Consider the following 24,672-nt stretch of genomic DNA (forward strand, 5'->3'; position numbering starts at 1 on the left):
TCAAATCCTTTACTCGTTAGTTCTTACCAAATCGTGCACATGTGTATGTAGCATCTTCCTTTCGTATATTCTCTCCTTGGGAAAGAATATCTTTCCAGAATGTCACTAGAATAACTCCTATATTTTCTTCAAAGAACCTAGCAAGCTCCATTGCTTCACTGAAGGTTGATGACAGCATTCAATATTTCCATACTTCTGCTAAATCCCTATGGCACTTGTGCATATAGTTCTTTTGAAAATGTAGCATGGATTTTTTAATATACACATTTTTCAGCTGGAATTTTAAGTCCCTTGAAACCAAATTTAAATCTTATAATTTCATAAACCCAACTTCTACAGTATATAATTTTTTTAACTTGCTTAAATACCTAGCATTATCAGCCTCAGAAAAGCTCATTAACAACTATCAAGCCAGGATATTTCTCTATATCTACTGTAGCAATGCCATAGCTAATATGGATAGTCACAGGTTCATACACACTTTTACTGTGTAAGCATTACTGAGTAATACCTATGGGTTAAGACCTAGGAATATAAAATATATAAAACACAGTTTTCTGCCAAAGGAAATGACAATTATTTGGCATAACCTTTGTGAAAATAGTAGCATGTATGATTTAAATAAGAAAGTTATGTTTTAAATCAGGAGGAAATCAAATTATATGTGTGAAGTTAAAATTGATTTCAAGGTAATGAAACTGTGTAAAAGAGCTCTGGATGGGAATCAGTTTATTTTATTTTTGAATAATGTACAAGATGATGACTAAAGTAAAACAGTATAACAGGGAAGGAAACAATCAACAAAACTCAGAGGCAAACTACGGACTGGGAAAAGATATTTGTAAATGACATACGATATAGGTTTAGTATCCAAAATCTATAAAGAACTGATCAAATTCAACCCTCAAAATATGAATAATCCAATTAAAAAGGTCCGAAGACATGCATAGATATTTTTCCAAAGAACACATGCAGATGGCCAACAGACACATGAAAAGATGCTCAACATCGCTCATCATCAGGGAAATACAAATCAAAACTACAAAGAGGTATCACCTCACACCTGTCAGAACAGCTAAAATCAATGACACAAGAAACAACAGGTGTTGGCAAGCATGTGGAGAAAGGAGAACCTTCTTGAACTGTTGGTGGAAATGCAAACTGGTGCAGTCACTCTGGAAAACAATATGGAGGTTCCTCAGAAAGTTAAAAATAGAACTACCCTACTATCCAGCAATTGTACTTCTTAGTATTTATCCAAGGAATAAAAAAATATGAAATCTAAAGGATACATGCATCCAATAGTTGTAGCAGCATTATCTACAATAGCCAAATAATGGAAACAGCCTAAGTGTCCACTGACTGATGAATGCACAAAGAAGATGTGGTTTATATGTACAATGAAAATGTTACTTAGCCATAAAAAAGGATCAAATCTTGCCATTTGTAATGATATGGATGGAGACAGAGGGTATTATTCTAAGCAAAATAAGTCACAGAAAGACAAACACCATGTGATTTCACTCATATGTGTAATTTAAGAAACAAATGAGCAAAGAGAAAAGAAGAAGAAGAAGAAGAAGAAGAAGAAGAAGAAGAAGAAGAGAGAAAGACAAGCCAAGAAACAGACTCTTAACTATAGAGAAAAAACTGATGGTTACCAGAAAGAAGGTGGGTGGGGAATGGGTTAAATAGGTGATGTGGATTTAGGAGTGCACTTGTGATGATTACCAGGTGATGTATGGAAGTACTGAATCACTATATTATATACCTAAAACTAATATTAAACTGTAAACTGGAATTAAAAAAATAAATTTTAAAGAAAAAAGAAAAACAGAATCAAGGGGAAGATAAAACTGTCATTTCCATGCATCTATTTGTGTTTCTATCTAGGTACTGAGGCAGTGGTTAGGGGATAAGAAGCCATATGCCAAGTGTCACTGATACCTCCAATCAAAAAACACCTTCCAGTTTTGCTCTAGAAAATAGTAGGCCCAGCAAGATCCTTATTCAAAAAACTTCATTATGCCTCAGGCCATAATAATACTTAAGTGGCTATAAAAATTTCTCTAACATTGACTTCACATTTTTTTCCTGTTTTCCTGAATTATATTTTTACTTGAGATGTCCTGCGTTGTGTGTTTTCTCTTTATGATATATAATTCACATCCTGCATTATTTCTTAGCCTTTTTGGCTTTGAAATCTAAATCAGAAGGCAATACTGACAGATATGGGTCACTTTTACAAAAAGAAGTATTCAGTAAGTGTTCTTCAATTAGCTGTATCTTCAAAATTGATAAGACCCAAATAAGACTGGAATTTTGTACAAGTGAAGTTATTCTTGGAAATTTCAACTTACATCCCATGAATATGTATTCTTTTATTCCCACTAGATACATGTGCAATTTCTTCACAAGTTCCACTTAATTTCTTCCTTTCTGCTATACTACATCGCTTAATTTGCCCTTTCAGCCACCATGGAGCTGATGTAGCTTCCTTTATAAGCTGTCATCACATTTGAAATCATCTTCTGCAACAAGCCAGCTTCAGTTACCTAATTCAGACAATTCCTCCTCTATCAATTCATGGAGTACCTATCATATATCAACATTTATCACATAATTACAATTGTGTGATTTGGGGCCATCACTCCATCTTGGTTGCAGATCCCTAGAGAAAGACTATGTCCTGTTCATCTTTGTGTCCTAGCACCTAACTCAGGAATTATCACACAGTAAAACCTTGGGAAGGCTTCTGATTGAATGAGAAGAATCTAAGTGTAAGCATTTCAGAGAACAAGGACCATGGCTGTCTTTGCCTCCTCAAGATTGATTTCTATGATTTTGAGCAGCCTGCCTGCATTTTCTCTCCCAATGAAAACCTAACTCTGAAGAACCATTACTATCAAGTCAATGAGTAAGCTTAAAAAAGCAACGTAAGTACTGAGAAAAGAACAAATATTTCTTTGTTCTTTGTTGTTTCCCAATATGAAAACTGGTAATGTCTAAAAAGAGTTTACAATTGTAAAATCTGATTTTCTTAATCTCTTTGTCCCTTATATAAGAAAGTTGTACAAGACAGTCTTCGTTAAATGCCAAATCAACCGAGATTAAAAATGACTCAGCTGGGGGCGTCTGAGGGGTGCAGTTGGTTAAGCAGCTGACTTTGGCTCAGGTCATCATCTCACAGCTCATAAGTTCGAGCATCACATCAAGCTCTGTGCTGACAGCTCATAGCCTGGACCCTGCTTAAGATTCTGTGTCTTCCTCTCTCTCTCTCTCTCTCTCTCTCTCTCTCTCTCTGTCTGTCTCTCTCTGCCCCTCCTCCACCTCTCTCTCTCTCTCTCTCTCTCTCAAATAAAAAAATAAGCATTTAAAAAATGTTAAAAATGACTCAGCTATAAAACAACTTTTAGTTCTGCAAAGGGATACCTGTCTACTTGAATGTGTTCTGTATCTCTAAACACCATGGTAACCAGTGGATTTTGTGAAATTGCTTCCACTGAATTAATCTATACTACATTTACTTATCTTGTTTTCCTTTTGCTCTAGGCTTTTCATCTATTTATTTTACCCTAATATCCTTTCACACTGAGGGAGGAAATGTGTAATAAATTACAGAAAATGGCATGTTTATAATTGAAATACTGGTTAAGTCTCATTTAAATGGGAGGGCAGGAAGCGGTTCAAGAAGACAGCATAGGAAGATCCTGAACTCACCTTCTTCCACAGTTACCACACATGTACAGCTACACATGGAAGAGTTCTCTCAGAAAAGGACCTCAGAACCAGCTGAAGAGCTACTCCACAAGAAAGGACAAAAAGACCACACAGAGACATACTCTTCCAAAACCCCCAACACAGTGATCCACAATTGGGAAAAAACTCAAAACACAAAATACAAATAAAAACATATATACATAAATCAGGACAAACACACACACACACACACACACACACACACACACACACACACACACACAGCTTCTTCCTGAGGAGCAAGGGATTTGTGTTCCATGATAGGTACCACAACCCTCAGCGTCTAAAGCAGAGTGAGGAACCCCCAAAATCTGGCTTTGAAAGCCACAGGAATTACATTAAGGAGAACCACAGGGCTATCAAGCACAAAGATTTCCAGATTAAACGGCTCACATGTAGGACCCAGGTCACAAAACAGGAGTTTGAAAAAAGTCTAGACCACAGGTGAAGGAACTTTACTTGTTAAACTTAAAGTATCTACCAGAGGGACAGAAGTCTGCTGGTATTCTCTCTAGGGACAGAATACTAGTGGATACCATTTTTATAAACTACTTCTACATTGCTAATGCCAGTATTGGCAGGTGCCATTTTTGTACCTCACTCTAACTAATAGCTGTGGGAGAGCAACACCCCCTCCCCACTGGCCAGCACATCTAGGCACGGCAGATGAGCAGACTCATGCCTTCTACCCCTGGACCCTGCCATAGTTGAACAGGTATGTGTTGTACACACAGGGGATGTCCCTTGCACACCAGACTTGGGTGGGGTGGGAGGGTTGGGTTTCTGGACTCCATAGAACTGAAAGTATTGGACAGACAGCTCAAAAGATAACCAAGAACAAGGGTAAGGTTAAATGTTAAGGTTCATCTACTATACAGAGTCATTCACAAGTACAGGGAGATATAACTGTTTTACATAATACACAAAAACAAATACAGAGAATGAAGCAAAATGAGGAAACAGAGGAGCATGTTCTAGATGAAAGAACAAGATAAAATCCAAGACAAAAACCTTAATGAAACAGAGGTAAGTAATTTATCTGAGAAAAAGTTCATAAAATGATAAAGTCAGAAGAAAAATAGATCAACAGACTGAGAACTTCAACAAAGAGACAGAAAAATATAAGAAAATACCAAACACACTTCACAGAGCTAAAGAATACAATAACTGCTCTGAAAAATTCACTAGATGGGATCAAAAGGAGGTTAGACAATACGGAAAAATGGATCTGTGATCTGGAAGTCAAGGTAGTGGAAATCACCCAAACACAAACAGAACTTCAAAAAGATAACAAAAAGTTTAAATGAGAATAGATTCAAGGATCTGTGGGAAAATATCAAACATGCTACATTCATATTATATGAGTCCCAGAAAGAGAAGAAAGAAAGAAAGAAAGAAAGAAAGAAAGAAAGAAAGAAAGAAAGAGGCAGAAACTTATTTGAAGAAACAACGGCTAAAAACTTCCTTAACCTAGAGAAGGAAAAAGACATCCAGGTCCAGGAAGCACAGAAAGTCCCAAACTACAGGACACAGAAAGACACACTAAAACACATTGTAATTATCAAATGTCAAAAGTTAAAGAGAGAATTTTAAAAGCAGCAAGAGAAAAATAACTAGGGAAACTGCAGATGACTACCAAATGACTTTTCAACAGAAACTCTGCAAGACAGAAGGAAGTGGCATGATATACTCAAAGTGTTGGGAAAAAACAAAAGCAACTTCCAACCAAGAATACTCTACCCAGCAAGGTTACTCAGAACAGAAGGGGACAAAGTTCGAGACAAGCAAAGGCTAATAAGGTAATTCATCACCACAAAACTGGCAATACAAAAGAATTGATAAACAGACTTCTTTAAGCTCTGAACAAAAGGCCATAACTAGAAGTAAGAAAATATATGAAAGAAAAAAGATCACACTGATAAAGCAAATATAGAGTAAGGTAGTGGATTAACCACTTATGAAGCTAGTATGAAAACAAAGTAGTAAAATCAACTGTAACTGCAATAATTAGATAAGGGATACACAAAATAAAAAGCTGTAAAATACGATATCAAAAACATACAACACTGGGGATGGGCAGTAAAAATACAGTGCATTTAGAATGCCATCTAACTTAAATCACTATCAAAATAAATTGCTACACACACACACACACACACATACACACACACTCTTATATATGAATATCATGGTAACCATAAAACAATATCTTAAAATACACACAAAAAAATGAGAATATCTAAACATAAAACTAAAAGAAAGTCATCAAACCACAAAGAAAGACAGCAAGCAGGAACAGAGAACTATAAAAACAACCAGAAAAAAAGACTAAACAAAATGGCAATAAGTACATATCTATCAATAATTACCTTAAATGTAAATACTAAATCCTTCAATAAAAAGACATAGGGTGGCTAAATGGATAAAAAGAACAAGACCCAGGGGCGCCTAGGTGGCTATCAGTTAAGCATCTGACTTCAGCTCTGGTTATGATTTCACGGTTTGTGAGTTCAGGCCCCACATCAGGTTCTGTGCTGACAGCTCAGAGCCTGAGCCTACTTCGAATTCTGTGTCTCCCTCTCTCTCTGCCCCTCTCCCACGTGTGCTCTGTGTCTCTCTCAAAAATAAACATTAAGAAAACAAGAGGAAGATAGCAGCACAGGAGGATGCTGGGCTCACCGCGTCCTGCTGATCACTTAGATTCCACCCACACCTGCCTAAACAACCCAGAAAACTGCCAGAAGACTAGCAGAATGGATTCTCTGAAGGCAAGCGCAGACGAGAGGCCCACAGAAGAGGGTAGGAAGGGTGGAGAGGCAGTGCACGTACACGGACTGGGGACTGGCATGAGGGAGCCGGGGCGGAGGGGCAGCCCACCAGCAAAGCAGAGCCCCCCTGCCCCCAGTCTGGCTTTCAAAAGCAGAGGCGCTGGACAGAGTGTGTTCTGACAACAAGCTGGACTTAACATCTGGAAGGTTATAAGGTAACAGCTCTGCTCAGAGAGCAGGAGAGCTGGAGGACAAGGGGAGGGAGAGTTGTTGAGCCCCGGACGACAGAGCTCAGCTTGGCGGGGAACAAAGGCTCTTGCCAGCACCATCTCCCTCGCCCACCCCCGCTAACATCCCAAAGGGAACCAGTTCCTGTCAGGGAACTTGCTTGCACCGTGCAAACACCCAAAGCTGTGCTTCTGTGGATACATCCCTCCAGTGGCAGGTCTGACTCCCTCCTGGTGCCGCAGGGCCCCTCCGAAAGCGGATCTCTGAAGGAAAAGCGAGCTGAGCCTGCCCCTCCCGGCCCTGTGCACCTTGCCGATCCACCCCAGCTAATACGCCAGATCCCCAGCACCACAAGCCTGGCAGTGTGCAAGTAGCCCAGACGAGCCACACCACCCCACAGTGAATTCCGCCCCTAGGAGAGGGGAAGAGAAGGTACACACCAGTCTGACTGTGGCCCCAGTGGTGGGTTGGGAGCAGACATCAGGTCTGACTGCAGCCCCCCCACCAACGCCAGTTATTCAAAACAGCACAGGGGAAGTGCCCTGCAGTTCCGCAACACTCCAGGGACTATCCAAAATGACGAAACGGAAGAATTCCCCTAAAAAGAAACTCTAGGAAATAGCCACAGCTAACGAACTGATCAAAAACGATTTAAACAATATAAAAGAAAGTGAATTTTGAATAATAGTCATAAAATTAATCACTGGTCTTGAAAACAGTATAGAGGACAACAGAGAATCTATTGCTACAGAGATCAAGGGACTAAGGAACAGCCAAGAGGAACTAAAAATGCTATTAATGAGCTGCAAAATAAAATGGAGGTGACCACAGCTCGGATTGAAGAAGGCAGAGGAGAGAATAGGTGAACTAGAAGATAAAGTTGTGGAAAAAGAGGAAGCTGAAAAAAAGAGAGATTAAAAAAATCCAGGAGTATGAGGGGAAAATTAGAGAAATAAGTGATCCGCTAAAGAGAAATAATCTACACATAATTGGTATCCCAGAGGAGGAAGAGAGAGGGAAACGTGCTGAAGGTGTACTTGAAGAAATAATAGCTGAGAACTTCCCTGATCTGGGGAAGGAAAAAGGCAATGAAATCCAAGAGGCACAGAGAACTGCCTTCAGATGTAACTTGAATTGATCTTCTGCACGACATATCATAGAGAAACTGGCAAAATACAAGGATAAAGAGAAAATTCTGAAAGCAGCTAGGGATAAACGTGTTCTAACATATAAGGGAGACCGATAAGACTCTTGAAAAGATCTCTCTACTGAAACTTGGCAGGCCAGAAAGGTATGGCAGGAAATCTTCAATGTGATCAACAGAAAAAAATATGCAGCTGAGAATCCTTTATCCAGCAAATCTGTCATTTAGAATAGGAGAGATAAAGGTCTTCCCAAACAAACAAAAACTGAAGGAATTCATCACCACTAAACCAGCCCTACAAGAGATCCTAAGGGGGATCCTGTGAGACAAACTACCAGAGACATCGCTACAAGCATGAAACCTACAGTAATCACAATGACTCTAAACCCATATCTTTCTATAATAACACTGAATGTAAATGGACTAAATGCGCCAACAAAAAGACATAGGGTATCAGAATGGATAAAAAAACAAGACCCATCTATTTGCTGTCTACAAGAGACTCATTTTAGACCTGAGGACACCTTCAGATTGAAAGTGAGGGGATGGAGAACTATCTATCATGCTACTGGAAGTCAAAAGAAAGCTGGAGTAGCCATACTTATATCAGACAAACGAGACTTTAAATTAAAGGCTGTAACAAGAGATGAAGAAGGGCATTATATAATAATTATAGGCTCTATCCGTCAGGAAGAGCTAACAATTATAAATGTCTATGCACCGATACGGGAGCCCCCAAATATATAAAACAATTACTTATAAATATAAGCAACCTTATTGATAAGAATGTGGTAATTGCAGGGGACTTTAACACCCCACTTACAGAAATGGATAGATCATCTAGACACACGGTCAATAAAAAAACAAGGGCCCTGAATGATACATTGGATCAGATGGACTTGACAGATATATTTAGAACTCTGCATCCCAAAGCAACAGAATATACTTTTTTCTTGAGTGCACATGGAACATTCTCCAAGATAGATCACATACAGGGTCACAAAACAGCCCTTCATAAGTATACAAGAATTGAGATCATACCATGCATACTTTCAGACCACAAGGCTATGAAACTTGAAATCAACCAAAGGAAAAAGTCTGGAAAACCTCCAAAAGCATGGAGGTTAAAGAACACCCTACTAAAGAATGAATGGGTCAACCAGGCAATCAGAGAAGAAATTAAAAAATATATGGAAACAAATGAAAATGAAAATGAAACAAATGAAAATGAAAATACAACAATCCAAATGCTTTGGGATGCAGCAAAGGCAGTCCTGAGAGGAAAATACATTGCAATCCAGGCCTATCTCAGGAAACAAGAAAAATCCCAAATACAAAATCTAACAGCACACCTAAAGGAAATAGAAGCAGAACAGCAAAGACACCCTAAACCCAGCAGAATAAGAGAAATAACAAAGATCAGAGCAGAAATAAACAATACAGAATCTAAAAAAACTGTAGAGCAGATCAATGAAACCAAGAGTTGTTTTTTTGAAAAAAATAAACAAAATTGATAAACCTCTAGCCAGGCTTCTCAAAAAGAAAAGGGAGAGGACCCAAATAGATAAAATCATGAATGAAAATGGAATTATTACAACCAATCCCTCAGAAATACAAGCAATTATCAGGGAATACTATGAAAAATTATATGCCAACAAAATGGACAACCTGGAAGAAATGGACAAATTCCTAAACACCCACACACTTGCAAAACTCAATCAGAAGGAAATAGAAAGCTTGAATAGACCCATAACCAGCGAAGAAATTGAATCAGTTATGAAAAATCTCCCAACAAATAAGAGTCCAGGACCAGATGGCTTCCCTGGGTAATTCTACCAAACATTTAAAGCAGAGATAATACCTATCCTTCTCAAGCTATTCCAAAAAGTAGAAAGGGAAGGAAAACTTCCAGACTCATTCTATGAAGCCAGTATTACTTTGATTCCCAAACCAGAGACCCAGTAAAAAAAGAGAACTACAGGCCAATATCCCTGATGAATATGGATGCAAAAATTCTCAATAAGATACTAGCAAATCGAATTCAACAGCTTATAAAAAGAATTATTCACCATGATCAAGTGGGATTCATTCCTAGGATGCAGGGCTGGTTCAACATTTGCAAATCAATCAACGTGATACATCACATTAATAAAAGAAAAGATAAGAATCATATGAATCTGTCAATCGATGCAGAAAAAGCATTTGACAAAATTCAGCATTCTTAATAAAAACCCTTGAGAAAGTCGGGATAGAAGGAACATACTTAAACATCATAAAAGCCATCTATGAAAAGCCCACAGCTAACATCATCCTCAATGGGGAAAAACTGAGAGCTTTTTCCCTGAGATCAGGAACACGACAAGGATGTCCACTCACACCGCTGTTGTTTAACATAGTGTTGGAAGTTCTAGCGTCAGCAATCAAACAAAAGGAAACCAAAGGCATCAAAATTGGCAAAGATGAAGTTAAGCTTTCATGTTTTGCAGATGACATGATATATTACATGGAAAATCTGACAGATTCCACCCAAAGTCTTCTAGAACTGATACATAAATTCAGCAAAGTTGCAAGATACTAAGTCAATGTACAGAAATCAGTTGCATTCTTATACACTAATAATGAAGCAACAGAAAGACAAATAAAGAAACTGATCCCATGCACAACTGTACCAGAATCATCAAATACCTAGGAATAAATCTAACCAAAGATGTAAAAGATATGTATGCTGAAAACTATAGAAAGCTTATGAAGGAAATTGAAGAAGACATAAAGAAATGGAAAAACATTATGTGCTCAAGGGTCGGAAAAATAAATATTGTCGAAATGTCAATACTACCCAAAGCTATCTACACATTCAATGAAATCCCAATCAAAACTGCACCAGCATTCTTCTCGAAGCTAGAACAAGCAATCCTAAAATTCGTACGGAACCACAAAAAAGCCCGAATAGCCAAAGTAATTTTGAAGAAGACCAAAGCAGGAGGCATCACAATCCCAGACTTTAGCCTCTACTACAAAGCTGTAATCATCAAGACAGCATGTATTGGCACAAAACAGACACATAGACCAGTGGAATAGAATAGAAACCCCAGAACTAGACCCACAAAAGTATGGCCAACTAATCTTTGACAACGCAGGAAAGAATATCCAATGGAAAAAAAGTCTCTTTAACAAATGGTGCTGGGAGAACTGGACAGCAACATGCAGAAGGTTGAAACTAGACCACTTCCTACACCATTCACAAAAATAAACTCAAAATGGATAAAGGACCTGAATGTGAGACAGGAACCCATCAAATCCCTAGAGGAGAAAGCAGGAAAAGACCTCTCTGACCTCAGCCACAGCAATTTCTTACTTGACACATCCCCAAAGGCAATGGAATTAAAAGCAAAAATGAACTATTGGTACCTCATGAAGATAAAAAGCTTTTGCACAGCAAAGGACACAATCAACAAAACTAAAAGGCAACCAACGGAATGGGAAAAGATATTTGCAAATGACATATTGGACAAAGGGCTAGTATCCAAAACCTATAAAGAGCTTACCAAACTCCACACCCAAAAAACAAACAATCCAGTGAAGAAATAATCCAGTGAAGAAATGGGCAGAAAACATGAATAGACCCTTCTCTAAAGAAGACATCTGGATGGCCAACAGGCACATGAAAAGATGCTCAACGTCACTCCTCATCAGGGAAATACAAATCAATACCACACTCAGATATCACCACACGCCAGTCAGAGTGGCCAAAATGAACAAATCAGGAGACTATACATGCTGGAGAGGATGTGGAGAAACGGGAACCCTCTTGCACTGTTGGTGGGAATGCAAACTGGTGCAGCTGCTCAGGAAAACAGCGTGGAGGTTCCTCAAAAAATTAAAAATACACCTACCCTATGACCCAGCAGTAGCACTGCTAGGAATTTACCCAAGGGATACAGGAGTACTGATGCATACGGGCACTTGTACCCCAATGTTTATAGCAGCACTCTCAACAATAGCCAAATTATGGAAAGAGCCTAAATGTCCATCAACTGATGAATGGATAAAGAAATTGTGGTTTATATACACAATGGAGTACTATGTGGCAATGAGAAAGAATGAAATATGGCCCTTTGTAGCAACGTGGATGGAACTGGAGAGCGTGATGCTAAGTGAAATAAGCCAGGCAGAGAAAGACAGATACCATATGTTTTCACTCCTATTGTGGATCCTGAGAAACTTAACAGAAACTCATGGGGGAGGGGAAGGAAAAAAAAGAGGTTAGAGTGGGAAAGAGCCAAAGCATAAGAGACTGAGAACAAACTGAGGGTTGATGGGGGGTGAGAGGGAGGGGAGGGTAGATGATTGGTATTGAAGAGGGCATCTTTTGGGATGAGCACTGGGTGTTGTATGGAAACCAATTTGACAATAAATTTCATATACTAAAAAAAAAAGAAAAGAAAACAAACTGAGGGTTGTTGGGGGGGGTGGGCTAAATGGGCGAGGGCATTAAGGAGGGCATTTTTTGGGATGAGCACTGGCTGTTATATCTAAGTGATGAATCACTAAGTTCTATTCCTGCAATCATTATTACACTATATGTTAACTAACTTGGATGTAAATTTTAAAAAATAAAAATTAAGATAAAATAAAAGAAAGAATGTAAAAAAAAATTAAACAAAAAAACATTAAAAAAATTTTTTTTAAATCCTATTAAGCATCTTATCCAACCACAACAGTATGAAAGCAGAAATCACCTTCAAGAAACAACTGGAAAAAAACAAAACACATAGAGACCACACAACAGGCTACTAAACAACCAATGGATTAACAATAACAACAAAAGAAGCAGCCAAAACCAAAATACCTGGAAACAAATAAAAATGAAAACACAACACTCTAGTCCATATTACCCAAAGCAACCTACAGATTCACTGCAATCCCTATCAACATTTCAATGGCATTTTTCACAGAATTAAAATGAACAATCCTAAAATTCTTTTGGAAGCACACAAGAACCCAAATAGCCAAAGCAATATTAAGAAAGAAGAACAAAGCTAGAGGCATGATGCTCCCTGATTTCAAACTATACTACAAAGCTATTGCGATCAGAACATTATGGTACTGGCACAAAACAGACACACAGATCAAGAAAACAAAACAGAGAGGTCAAAAATACATACATATTTATATGATCAATTAATTTATGAGAAAGGAGGCAAGAATATACAACAGGGAAAGGACAGTCTCTTTAACAAATGGCATGGGAAACCTGGATAGCTACTTGCAAATGAATGAAACTGGACTGCATCTTAAGGCATATGCAAAATAACTTAAAATGGATTAAAGATTTGAACATAAGACCTAACGCCATAAAAATCCAAGGAGAAAACATAGGTGATAACCACCTCGACATTGGTCTTAGTGATATTTTTTGGATTTGACTCCAAAGGCAAGAACAACAAAAGCAAAAATAAACAAATGAGAGTATAGCAAATGAACAAGTTTTTGCAAGTGAAGGAAATTGTCAACAAAATGAAAACGTACTGTGCTAAATAGGAGAGAATACTTGACATTCATATTTTACAAAAACAGCTAATATCCAATATATATATAGAACTCACCCAACTCCAAGGCAAAAAAATTAAAAATGGGCAGAAGATCTGAGTAGACATTTTTTCTACAGCCAAAACGCACATGAAAACATGCTCAACATCACTAATTATCAGGAAAATGCAAATTAAAACCACAATAAGATCATTTCACACCTTCCAGACTGACTAACCCCACCCCACACACATACACACACAAACACAAACACACAAAATAACAAGTATTGGTGAGGATGTGGAGAAAAGGAAACCTTCATTCACTGTTCGTAGGAATTAGTGCTACCACTATGGAAAACAGTACAGAGGTTTCTCAAGAAATTAAAAAAAGAACTACTGTACAATTCAGCAATTCCACTTCTGTGTATTTATCCAAAGAAAACAAAAAAACTAACTTGAAAAGATATGTGTACCCCTATGTTCATTGCAGCTTAATTTACAATAGCCAAGATATGGAAGCAACCTAAATGTCCATCTATAGATGAAGGGATAAATATGTGGTATGGGTATACAATGGAATACTACTCAGCCATTAAATAGAAGAAAAACTTGCCATTTGTGACAACATGGATGGAGCTTCAAGGTACTATGCTAAGTGAAATGAGTCAGACAAATACCCTATGATTTCACTTACACGTAGAATCTAAAACACAAAACAGATGAACAAAACAAAGCAAAACCCGACTCACAGATACAGAAGACCAATGGTTGCAAGAAGAGAGTGAGTTTTGGGGGTGGATAAAATGGGTGAAGGGCATCTAGAAGAACAGACTTCCAATTATAAGATAAATAAGTCATGGGAATGTAAGTCATGGGGAATATAGACGATATTATTTATTAACTTTGTATGGTGACATATGGTAACTAGACTTATCATGGTGATCATTTCAGAATGTATACAAATGTCAAATCACTACGTTGAAACTTGAAACTAACATCAATTATACTTCAATAACAACAAAAAATGAAATACTGCTTCAAAGCTGGTATATACACAATTAAGTCCCATTTGTGAAAAGTTACATCCCACAGGAAGGTAAAGGTACACTAATATCAGGAAGCTATAATCCACACAGTTTACCTTATCTTTTTTCTTTCCACTCGTAAAATAAATGAAAAAATTTAACTTTTGAGATCATTTAAAATTGTATTCTTTAAAGGAAATAAAGGCAAAGTCCATTTTGAAAAAGAACTGTGTTTAAACGAAAGTGCCTTAAAGAAATTTCAATGCTTCTCTAGAGTTTAAAAATAAACAAAGAGAAGGAGGAAAAAAGAGAAAGCAGTCAGAACCCTGTGAATATAACACAACCTCAAAATTCAAGGTGAAGTTCACAGCTTGTTATATAACACTAACTGTCAAGCCTCTTACTCCAGCAGAGTTCTTGGTAAATCAGTTTCAGCTTCCAGACATTCCATAAAGCCTGTGCTCTACCAACGAGATGAAATCTGGAGTCAGCACAATTAGGACGGTGGTACAATACTCAATCAACAAACTTGAGTAAATAATTGAATCACACACTTACCACTGACATTCCATCTGTTTTTTACACTATGCTACATGCTTGCAATTCCCTGGCAACAGTGTGAACTACATCTCAAGTCACTGGTCTAAGGCCATCTGCCAGCTTTCCCCTTTCTTCTCCCAGTGTAAAGGAAGTTAAAAAATAAATAAATATAATCATAACAATAAAAGAAAGAATGAGAAGCCAAGTAGTTCATAAATAGATTTCACCAGGTAATTACTGGATGTGATTTAGGAGAGTGTGTAAGTAAACTTCAAGCACTTAACAGTTAACAGCTCCAGGGCAAGGATGCAATGCCCGTCACTTGTTGTTAACAGAGGCCCATCACCCTTAGTTGCAGTATCAATTCACAATTTAATAAACATATTAAAATAAAAATTTAATAAACCCAAGGACAGTTTTTTTCACAGAAAACAAGGCAGAAGAAAAGAAACCCATACAACATTTGAAGTTTTTAAAGATACACATTCTATAAATTAATGAAGTCATTAGCCATACAAAATTTGACATTTGAGTATGCAGAGATTGAAAAAAGAAGGAGCCACAAGTCGCATGGTAGGAAATAAATCTATAGCTTATTTAACTTTCACAAATTTCAAACATAATCATAAAAATCTTTCAAGATTAAAGAACTAAAAAAATGAATTTAACATGAATCCTTCCCTATGTTACCCAGATAATTTTTATTGGATAAATTTTTCCAGAAAACTGCTTTAAGCTCTCCCTTAATTTTGGAAATTCAGCTGGAGTTTCGACTCTAAAGTGTTTCACCAATGTACAGCAAAGTACAATGTTTGCAGGGATGCGTGATGACCAATAAAATTATTAGAATAATTTAAATGCTTGATTTCTTCATCAGCCTGAGTGCTTTCCATGATTATGATGTATACGTATGAAGTAGCGAGTGCCCCCAAATGAAACTGTTCCTATTAAGCATATGCTAAATCAACACCACTCTATATCTGAGCATAAATGAAGATAAAACACTCAACATTATGATTCAATTAAAAACCTCCAAGATACGTTACCTGCCGCCTCGAGCACTGAAAGGCACTACATGGATTCCCAGAGGCCCTCCATCGTTGGGGACTTGTACGAGCTTTACCATATCACTGTGAGACAACGATGAATGAGGGAGCATGAACATGTACTGTAAACAAACCAAAACCAAAACAAAACAAAACAAAAAAACTGCTACAACACAGACACACAACGACAAAAGAGAACAAAACGAAAATCCCACCAAGCACACACACATACATGTGCACATTCTGGAACAGAAGCATGGTGATGAAAGCGACATTAAACACTACATACCTGAACACTAGCCTGATGGCATGCAGAGAGAGCAATCAGCAGAAATAACTGCATTAAAATGACACAGAACCATTTCTCTCGGACCACACACTGTTCTATGTGTAATACAAGTACACATTTTGTAAGTCAGAACTCTAGATTTCCATGAAAAATTTTCCACCGCAGTATTTATTTCAAGGACAATATAGATTAAATGAGTAAAGGTGTTTTGGCTGCAGAGCACATTAAAATTTACAAAGTGCTCCTGCATATGTCACATTATTGCTCCTTCCAATAACTCAATGAGGTAAAAGCTTTTGCTTCTGTAGGTGACAGTCCACATGTGATCCAGCCATCTTTACATCCCACTGTTCCACCATTAATTCAGTCACCATTTCCTACTTCTCTAAGTGTAACTGCAACACCGGGTATGAAACTCCTTTCTCAAAGCCAGCAGGTACCTGCTAAAAATCAAATAATTTTGGGGCGCCTGGGTGGCTCAGTCAGTTGGGCGACCAACTTCAGCTCAGGTCATGATCTCACGGTTTGTGAGTTTGAGCCCCGCATCAGGCTGTGTGCTGACAGCTCAGAGCCTGGAGCCTGCTTCAGAGTCTGTGTCCCCTTCTCTCTCTGCCCTTCCCCAACTTGTGCTCTGTCTCTCTATGTCTCTCAAAAAATAAATAAATGTAAAAAAATTTTTTTTCTAATAAAAATCAAATAATTTTCATAAGTGTTTGTAATTGAGCTTTAAAGTCATGAAGAGATATAGAAGTAACATGAAGTTACTTCTATTACATAACTAAAGTACTTTACTATTAATATAATAAGCCAGAGTTTAATGAAAACTGGTTTAACTTAGAGAATGTAAATTTTCTAAACCTTTTATGAGATTTCACTTCCTTTATAGATTTTTCCATGTGTGTGTGTGTGCGTGTGTATGTGTAGTGCACAGAAATCTAAGCAGGTCTTATCTGACAATTTCTGAAACTAGTATTTCAGTTAAATATCTAGTTGAAGCAATGTGGACAACTATAAAGGAAATGCTAATTCTTCAATTATATTACTTAAATAAAAAATAAAGTTATGCTACATACTATTAATGTCCTGACTATATAATATAAAGACTAAAGAAAATTAAAGATAGTGATATCAAACAAATCAAAACAAAATTGAGAATACACACATATATTTAATCACATACACTAATTAGGAAAAAATTAGAATCCTGCCATACTGCCAAAATATTTACTAATGTAATACTATTCAAGTGAATTTTTAATTTTTTATATTTTCATAGAATTTCACATCTTAGATATTTAATATCATTTGAACATCTATTTAATGATTAGCTTGTCAATTGAGAATATAACTTATAAATTTATTTTATTCCACATTCTTTCTTAAAAGAACTAGGACATGGCAAGTCTTCTCAAATGTAACAGAGACTGCTGGTTGCTATCTGTCTAAACATAACCTGTTACTCTCACTGACGGCAGTTTTTTGAGAGCCTTCCCTTGAAACACCAAGAAAAGACAGAGTTAAGAGTTTAAATGTTGATATCTAGGCCCTTTCAACTTTTACCCAAAGTCAAAAAAAAATTTCAGAATGACTGCCCTCCCTGGTCTAAACTACCAAGGGAAGAAGTCCTAAAAACACCTTCCATTTAAACATGCCAATATTTAAGACAATTGTAAAGCTGAAATAATGTAAAGATTTTCTTCTTCCTTTTATACCTAAAACCATGTTCAAGGTCCCTAACCTATGATTCGAATTTTTCAACAAATAGAGATTTCAACAAATCTCTCAAGAGACATTCGATTTTTCCAAATCAAAAAAATATATACTAACATGACTAACGCTTACATGATCCAACTGGTTTTTCAAGTAAAGTAGATCTACACATTTTGTTTTTAATTTAGCAAAGTTGAGGAACGAACAAATGACCAAAACAATGACATACAAAGCAATTTGAAAACAGTTACAGTGCTGTTAAGATGACATTGTCAATCAAATACTATTTTATATTATAATTTAATAGTATTTGCCAAGGCATGAAACTCAGGACAGAACATGTGAATTTCCATGCTATACTTCTTACATTAGATAATTAACTCAATAGATGAAAGATGCTCTTTGGAAAACAAACCAATGCAAAGCATGGTTTTAACTAAGCACAAACATTCCGCATGCCATATGCTTTTGGAATACTTGCTGCTATCAGTGATGCTACATGTATATTACAAATTCAGTTAAAAACATCAGTAACTTACTCCAGGGAAAAGCTGGGTATATTCTCCAAACCGGTATCAGCATGTCCAACAGGTTCAACACGACTGTTGTCTTCTTCTGTCCCATCCTCATCCTAGAGACACACAGCACAAATAGAAGCACACTCTGTGTTACATTTACTTCCATAATGTGAAAGGAAATTGGATAAAACTGGAGTTTGATAGGCATTATGATCATGTTAACTGGGTCCTTCCTCCAGAGAGGATGACCTTTAATGATAAGATGGGTAGATGTATATGAAAAGCTGCATTTTAAAGTAAGTTTCCTGAGTTAGCATACCCCAGGAAGTGGGCAAGACACAACTAAAATAAGAAAAGAACTTCTACTTATGTGAACTTCCTTAACATTTTCATTTCACTTTTTGGTGTATGTTTTTGGAAGTAATTATACATTACTACAATGTTATGTTAATAAATAAATGTATAGGATATAGGTAATACGTTTAACATTTTTACTAATCCAAACAGTTGAGACCATTAAAAACCTTAACAACTACCAAACGCTTCAAAGGTCCCCAGTTCCTACTAAACCAGATTTGTCAAAATGAGCATGCAGTATGTACAATCCTAGACTCAAATCCTTCATCCTCTGAAATTTCACATAAACTTACCGTAGGCCAAATGTCTGATTATGTACTTCTGTTATGAAGTACTAAGCCTAGAAAAAGGTACAAACAGCAAAATAATCAAACCACCACCTTTGTATTCTTCCTTTTAAAATGAAATGTTATGTAAAAGTTATGGTCCCACATGTTGTAGAAATTGGGTAAGTACAAATGTACTACAAAACACGAACGTGGAATAAATGTGATGGCTCATAAAAATAAATGAACTGCCACTCATGGATATGCTTACTTTATAACCTTGGCCATTGTCTTTCAATTAAAGGGTTCACTAACAGTAGAGTTGGCTTTTCAGGATCATTTGAATAATGGTAAACATGCCTGACTGATATCAGTGGTCTTATTAATCAAATTAGTAACACTTGGAATCTCTAATCATAGTCACTAAGAGGCTTAGTGTGCTTTACCTTGGATCCACAGTGCCTGGTATCCAGTAGATACCCTAAATATTTTGCTAATAAAAACAAAATCATCCCTAGAAATCTCTGGGGTATTAAGTTTCAAAACACAAAATAATAAAATTTATTTAATCCATTTCTTGGAAGTTTATACATATAACTTATATATACATGTAATTTGTTAGTCTATCCTTTCTTCTACATATAAATTTGATAACAGTGATTTTCTATGTGAATTTATTAAACCACCTATATAGGAGTCCACCATTAAAGATAAATTTTATATTTTCAACCGTGTACTTGAGAGACTCATAGAAATTTAAAGGCCATCAACAAAGACACCAATGGACAAAATGATAAGCCAAGGCCCTAGGTTCCACACACTGTTAAACAATATGTTAAATTCTTCAAGCACTATTAAGGCAATGCAGAGCAGTTGGTAATACCCAATTGACATTTCCTCTGAGAATCTGCCAAAATAAGAAGCTGGATGCACCGAATTTTTCTGTAAGTTGTGGATAGGTTCCATGTGTCCTCAGTGGTGGTGCACTGCATGAAACCAAAGTAGTTGAAGACTGATGATCCTATGTTTTAAGAGGCTCTAATACACACTTCTTAGTCATCTCTTAAGCACAAGCACACAATACATTTCAAAGGTTAACCAGCATCTTGAACCTGCCTACAAACCACACTTCACATGTAAACAAGAACTCCTACAAGTATGCTTTTCCATTGGCAATGAGGATAGGGAGGAGAATAAAGTGTTTATAAATTAGATGGAAAACATAAAAATAATCTTTCAAGTTAAAAACATTGTGTTTCAGGATCCATTAATAATTTACACACTATGAAATGCCACCATAATGTATAACCAGTGAAACACCTAGGTTGTACTATGAAACAGCCACATAAATGAAATGCCCCGAACTACAGTGATAAAACAGTAGCTGATAATTTACACATTCATTGTTCCCATAGTGGCCATTATCGGGCCCCCACGAGCATGTAGAATATTATTTCATGCAGCTGCATATGGTGTTCAGTTTAGATCACAACACTCACTGCCCTGAGGCTGAGCTGCTATTGCTGTGGGAACCACAACTTAAAATTTCCCAGCTTCGGGATGTGTAAATATCAGTTCCTGTATTGCTTTATTTTGTTGTTTTGTACTTTTAAAAAGCTGTGATTGAACATAGTTGCTTTTAGCATGAGTTATTTACTGAATTCCATTACAGACATAGAAAATGAAACTATTATTTATCCCAAATCAATATTAAAGGCCTAAAATAATAATTCAAACTACACAATGTTAAAAAATTTCCAGGTGAGAAAATACATTTCTTATCCTTTCCCTTCTCTCCATTTTATAGTAGAATGTAGCGGTTAAGAGCCAGGGTTCAAAAATCAAACAGATTTGGGTGTGAGTACTCATTTGCCAATTTTATATCCTTAGGCAATTTACATACCCCTTTTGTATTTCCATGTCTTCTTCTGTAAAACAGAAACAATAAAAACATCTTCTTCTTAGGACTATTGAGAGGGATAAGAGAATCCATAAAATAGCCATAACATGGTGCCTAACACATAGTAATTGCCCAATAAATGTTAGCTGTTATTGAAAAGAGAAATAAATAATATATGACATAAAACATACCTCAAATAAATGATTCAAGGCAGTGTTACACAACTATAATTTAAGAGTATATATTCACCTATTCATACCTTATACCTTACAATACAAGTTAATATTAAACATACTACCTACTCAAATAGAAAATATATCATCCACATTTTAGAAACGTTCATAAAACCTGACATTTGTTGTGCTTTGCTATATACAAAGTACCTTCATTATAAAAGGTCTTTGAAATGAGAAACATATGGAAAATATAAACAACTAAATACAGTACACAATCAAATAAATGGCATGAGGAAGAAAGCATTATGGATTAGGTTGAGGAAATTTGCAGAGAAAAAAACTAGATGTCAAGAACTGTGAAGAGTCTATGGTTTTGCCCTACTTGAAAGATCCTAACTTAGCCTGCATAGCTTCATGGATGCTAGCAGAAAAAACGAGACCCCTGGGTCAGAGACAGAGGGCAGTTCATTACAGCAGTAGTCAGAGTATCATCCTTCTATGCACTGGTTTCTCCAGTTGAAATTCTCACAAAGTGATGAGAAGAGAACCGGGGAACACTGGCACACACAGAAGGAACCTGAGCTTAGGGGACCCAAATACCTTACACAGGTAGTAATCATGTCTGCCCATTGCTCTGGAAGAGGACACTATACCTATCTACCAAGGCCGTCTGCTGTATAGACATCCTTAAAGGGAAAATCCAAGATAAAGGCCTCTCTCTGCTCTCAAGATATTCAAAAATGGAGGAGAACAATGGACAACACAATTTAAGCATTGCCAAATGGTACCATTTGTATGATTGCTAGCAAACCAAAAGTAGAAATATCATTAACAGATGCTCTATGATAATAATGCCTTCTTTTACAAATTTTTCTTATGTTTATTTAAAGAGAGAGTGAGTGAGCAAGGGAGGAGTGGAGAGAGAAAGGGAGAGACACACAAGCAGACTCTGTACTGGGGCTCGATATCAGGAACCCTAAGATCATGACCTGAGCTGAGATCAAGTATCAGACGTTTAAACCAACTGACCCACCGAGACACCCCAACAATGCCTTTATAAAGTAACGTGAAATTCTACTCTATAATAAAGTCATACCTTTCACACTAAAAGAAAAAAATTTTTCAGTGAATTCTGTGTTCAACCAAACAACTAAAGAAAAATCAAGAATGAAATTTGAAACAAATGCAAAGTCTTTACTTCCGATGGACCCTTTCATAGGAAGCTATTTTTGGATGTGCACCAGAAAAATCCAAGAAATTCAATAAAGCAGTGGACAGAACTCAAGGAAAGCCCCAGCATAAGGCGAAAAGACAGCCCAGAGAAGCAGAAGCCAATTGTGATTAGAGCAAAAGGATAGAGAAGTCTGGAAAGTCAATCTGCATGAAAAAAATAAATTAATAATTGGTCTGATGTTTTTGAACATTTGGAGAATATTTTGACAGACCTGATGGAGAATGTGGGGGGAATTTTTCAGAAATATACAGATAAAATAAATTTTGAAAAGGTCAAAGCAGTGGACTCCAGGAACAACAAAGGAAAATGTGTAGGAAAGAATATTTCATCAGAGTACCTACTTACTTATGCAGTGAGCCACAAGTTACTATATAATGTGAGGCTCGCTATTACTTTAACTTAGATGATAGGGAGAAAATGGGGACATGGAAAGTAAAAGTGGCATAAAAGGAAAAACCATCTTCCACAGTGACAAGTCAACAGATGTTAATAACTGGTAACCAGGAAAAAGCAACATAGATATTTTATTTAGAAATATGGGAGTAAATACCCGAAAAAAATATCTGCATGAAATAGTCCCTCTGAGGAGATGGACTGGGAAAATCAGGAGGAGCAGAATAGAGAGTACTCATTTTTTCATTAGAAACCTTCCAGTATTGTTTATATATTTTTATTCTGACTACATATTTGAAATGCCCAAAGGACCTAAGGCAGGAAACCCAACGTTCCAGCAAGGCAGCATTCCACTTTCATCTTTGGGAGCAGCAGACCACAGGGCTATCCAGGGGCTATTCTTGTGGGTCCCCGGTCCACAGCTCAGGTTCAGGAAAGGACACACATCAGAGGATGGCAAGCATCACCCTGGCTTAAAAGCCTCACGCCTCACAAAAGCTGGTACCTCAAAACAACACCATGCGCAGAGCGGCTTGTCACATATTTACAGTTTTTTGAGTCCATGTGCAATTTACTAATCAGAGGTCACTTTTACCATAAAAAGATAGTTGATGGAAGCCTTTATCAGGTTTTCAGAAAAAGATGGCCCCCAAACCCCTAAAGTTTAAATTCTCATGCAGAAGAAGGGAAAGATTTTGTTAACCTTTTACCTACCATATTGTATTGACTAAGCAATTTTTTTAAAAGATGGAGGAGCTCTAGTCAAAGGAGAGAAAAGAATAAGAGAAAATGAATACTTGATAAGCTTGGCTGAGGAGAAAGAGTTTTAGCCCAGGTTTGAAATGTGTATTAGGCAAGTGAGGGATAAAGACATATGAATTTATTTGTTCCCTGCTTCTAGGAAAAATTAATTATCTTACTCTCTTCCATACTATGAATGATATAAAGGCCAAGCCTCACTTGAAAAAGCCTCAATACAACCAATGGACAACACACTCTGAAATCACAACCACTCCCATGAACTATGTGTTTAAGAATACTAAATTTGGCTAAACTAATGATCTTTTTAATTTCAAAAATTATCTAGTTGTATTTCTTCCTTCTTGAGTATTAAATATCTTCTCCATAGTCTCAGATTTAATATATGTGTGTGTGTGTGTGTGTGTGTGTGTGTGTGTGTGTGTATTTTCTCCGAAAACTCAAGTAGATGTCATTGCAAAGAAGTAAAGGATTTGTAATTGGAACACTTAAAAATTGAATGGTGCATCCATTGACCACCACATAAAGTAAGAGCAGAAATTTTGTAACTGGTTTCTTATAAAGCAAGGAAATGAAAAGTACACTTTCTTCTTTACAGTAACATGATAAAACTTTATCTAGAAACCAATCACCTATATGTCTATATTTAAAGTCTAAGTTCCAAGGAATTAAAGATTTTGAATACATATGCCTACAATTTTAAAAAATAAGGTATCATTTTTAAAACATCTTATTAAAAGAACTAAAGTTATTTTGCCTCCTTAAATTTCCTGCACACCTATCTTTGATCTTTATATTTATGAAGCACAAAAGGAAATGAAAGTTCTGATGATATCTTGTTAAACCAATTTACAATATTTTTCAAGTGTTTTTATTATTCTTAACAGTAAAATAATTTAATGGGCTCAATTATATTGCTACAAAAATGCTCAACTAAACAGTCTTTTTCACACTTCTTCGAGTGTCTCTAAGACTTTCCAAACTTAATGAGAGTCATGTTAACTACTAATGAGCTACAGCACCCAAAAA

At 36.6% G+C, this 24,672-nt stretch overlaps 1 protein-coding gene across 17 annotated transcripts in view; it reads right to left on the reverse strand.

Moving 5' to 3' along the window:
• Nucleotides 1–24,672, reverse strand: part of PARD3 (par-3 family cell polarity regulator) — a 661,972-nt gene that overhangs the window by 278,510 nt on the left and 358,790 nt on the right. For 16 of the 17 annotated variants that reach the window (XM_060658996.3, XM_060658994.3, XM_060658995.3 and 13 more), the window contains exons 6-7: nucleotides 18,580–18,671; nucleotides 16,042–16,125 (exon numbers count right to left, since the gene is read on the reverse strand). In XM_060658996.3, coding sequence (XP_060514979.1) covers nucleotides 16,042–16,125; nucleotides 18,580–18,671 — 176 coding nt within the window. The remainder of the gene's footprint in view (nucleotides 1–16,041; nucleotides 16,126–18,579; nucleotides 18,672–24,672) is intronic. The other variant, XM_060658990.3, reaches the window with a different exon arrangement.

Source organism: Panthera onca, chromosome B4 (genome assembly GCF_046562875.1).
Source record: "Panthera onca isolate mPanOnc1 chromosome B4, mPanOnc1 haplotype 2, whole genome shotgun sequence".
In the NCBI taxonomy this organism is placed as follows: Eukaryota; Metazoa; Chordata; class Mammalia; order Carnivora; family Felidae; genus Panthera; species Panthera onca.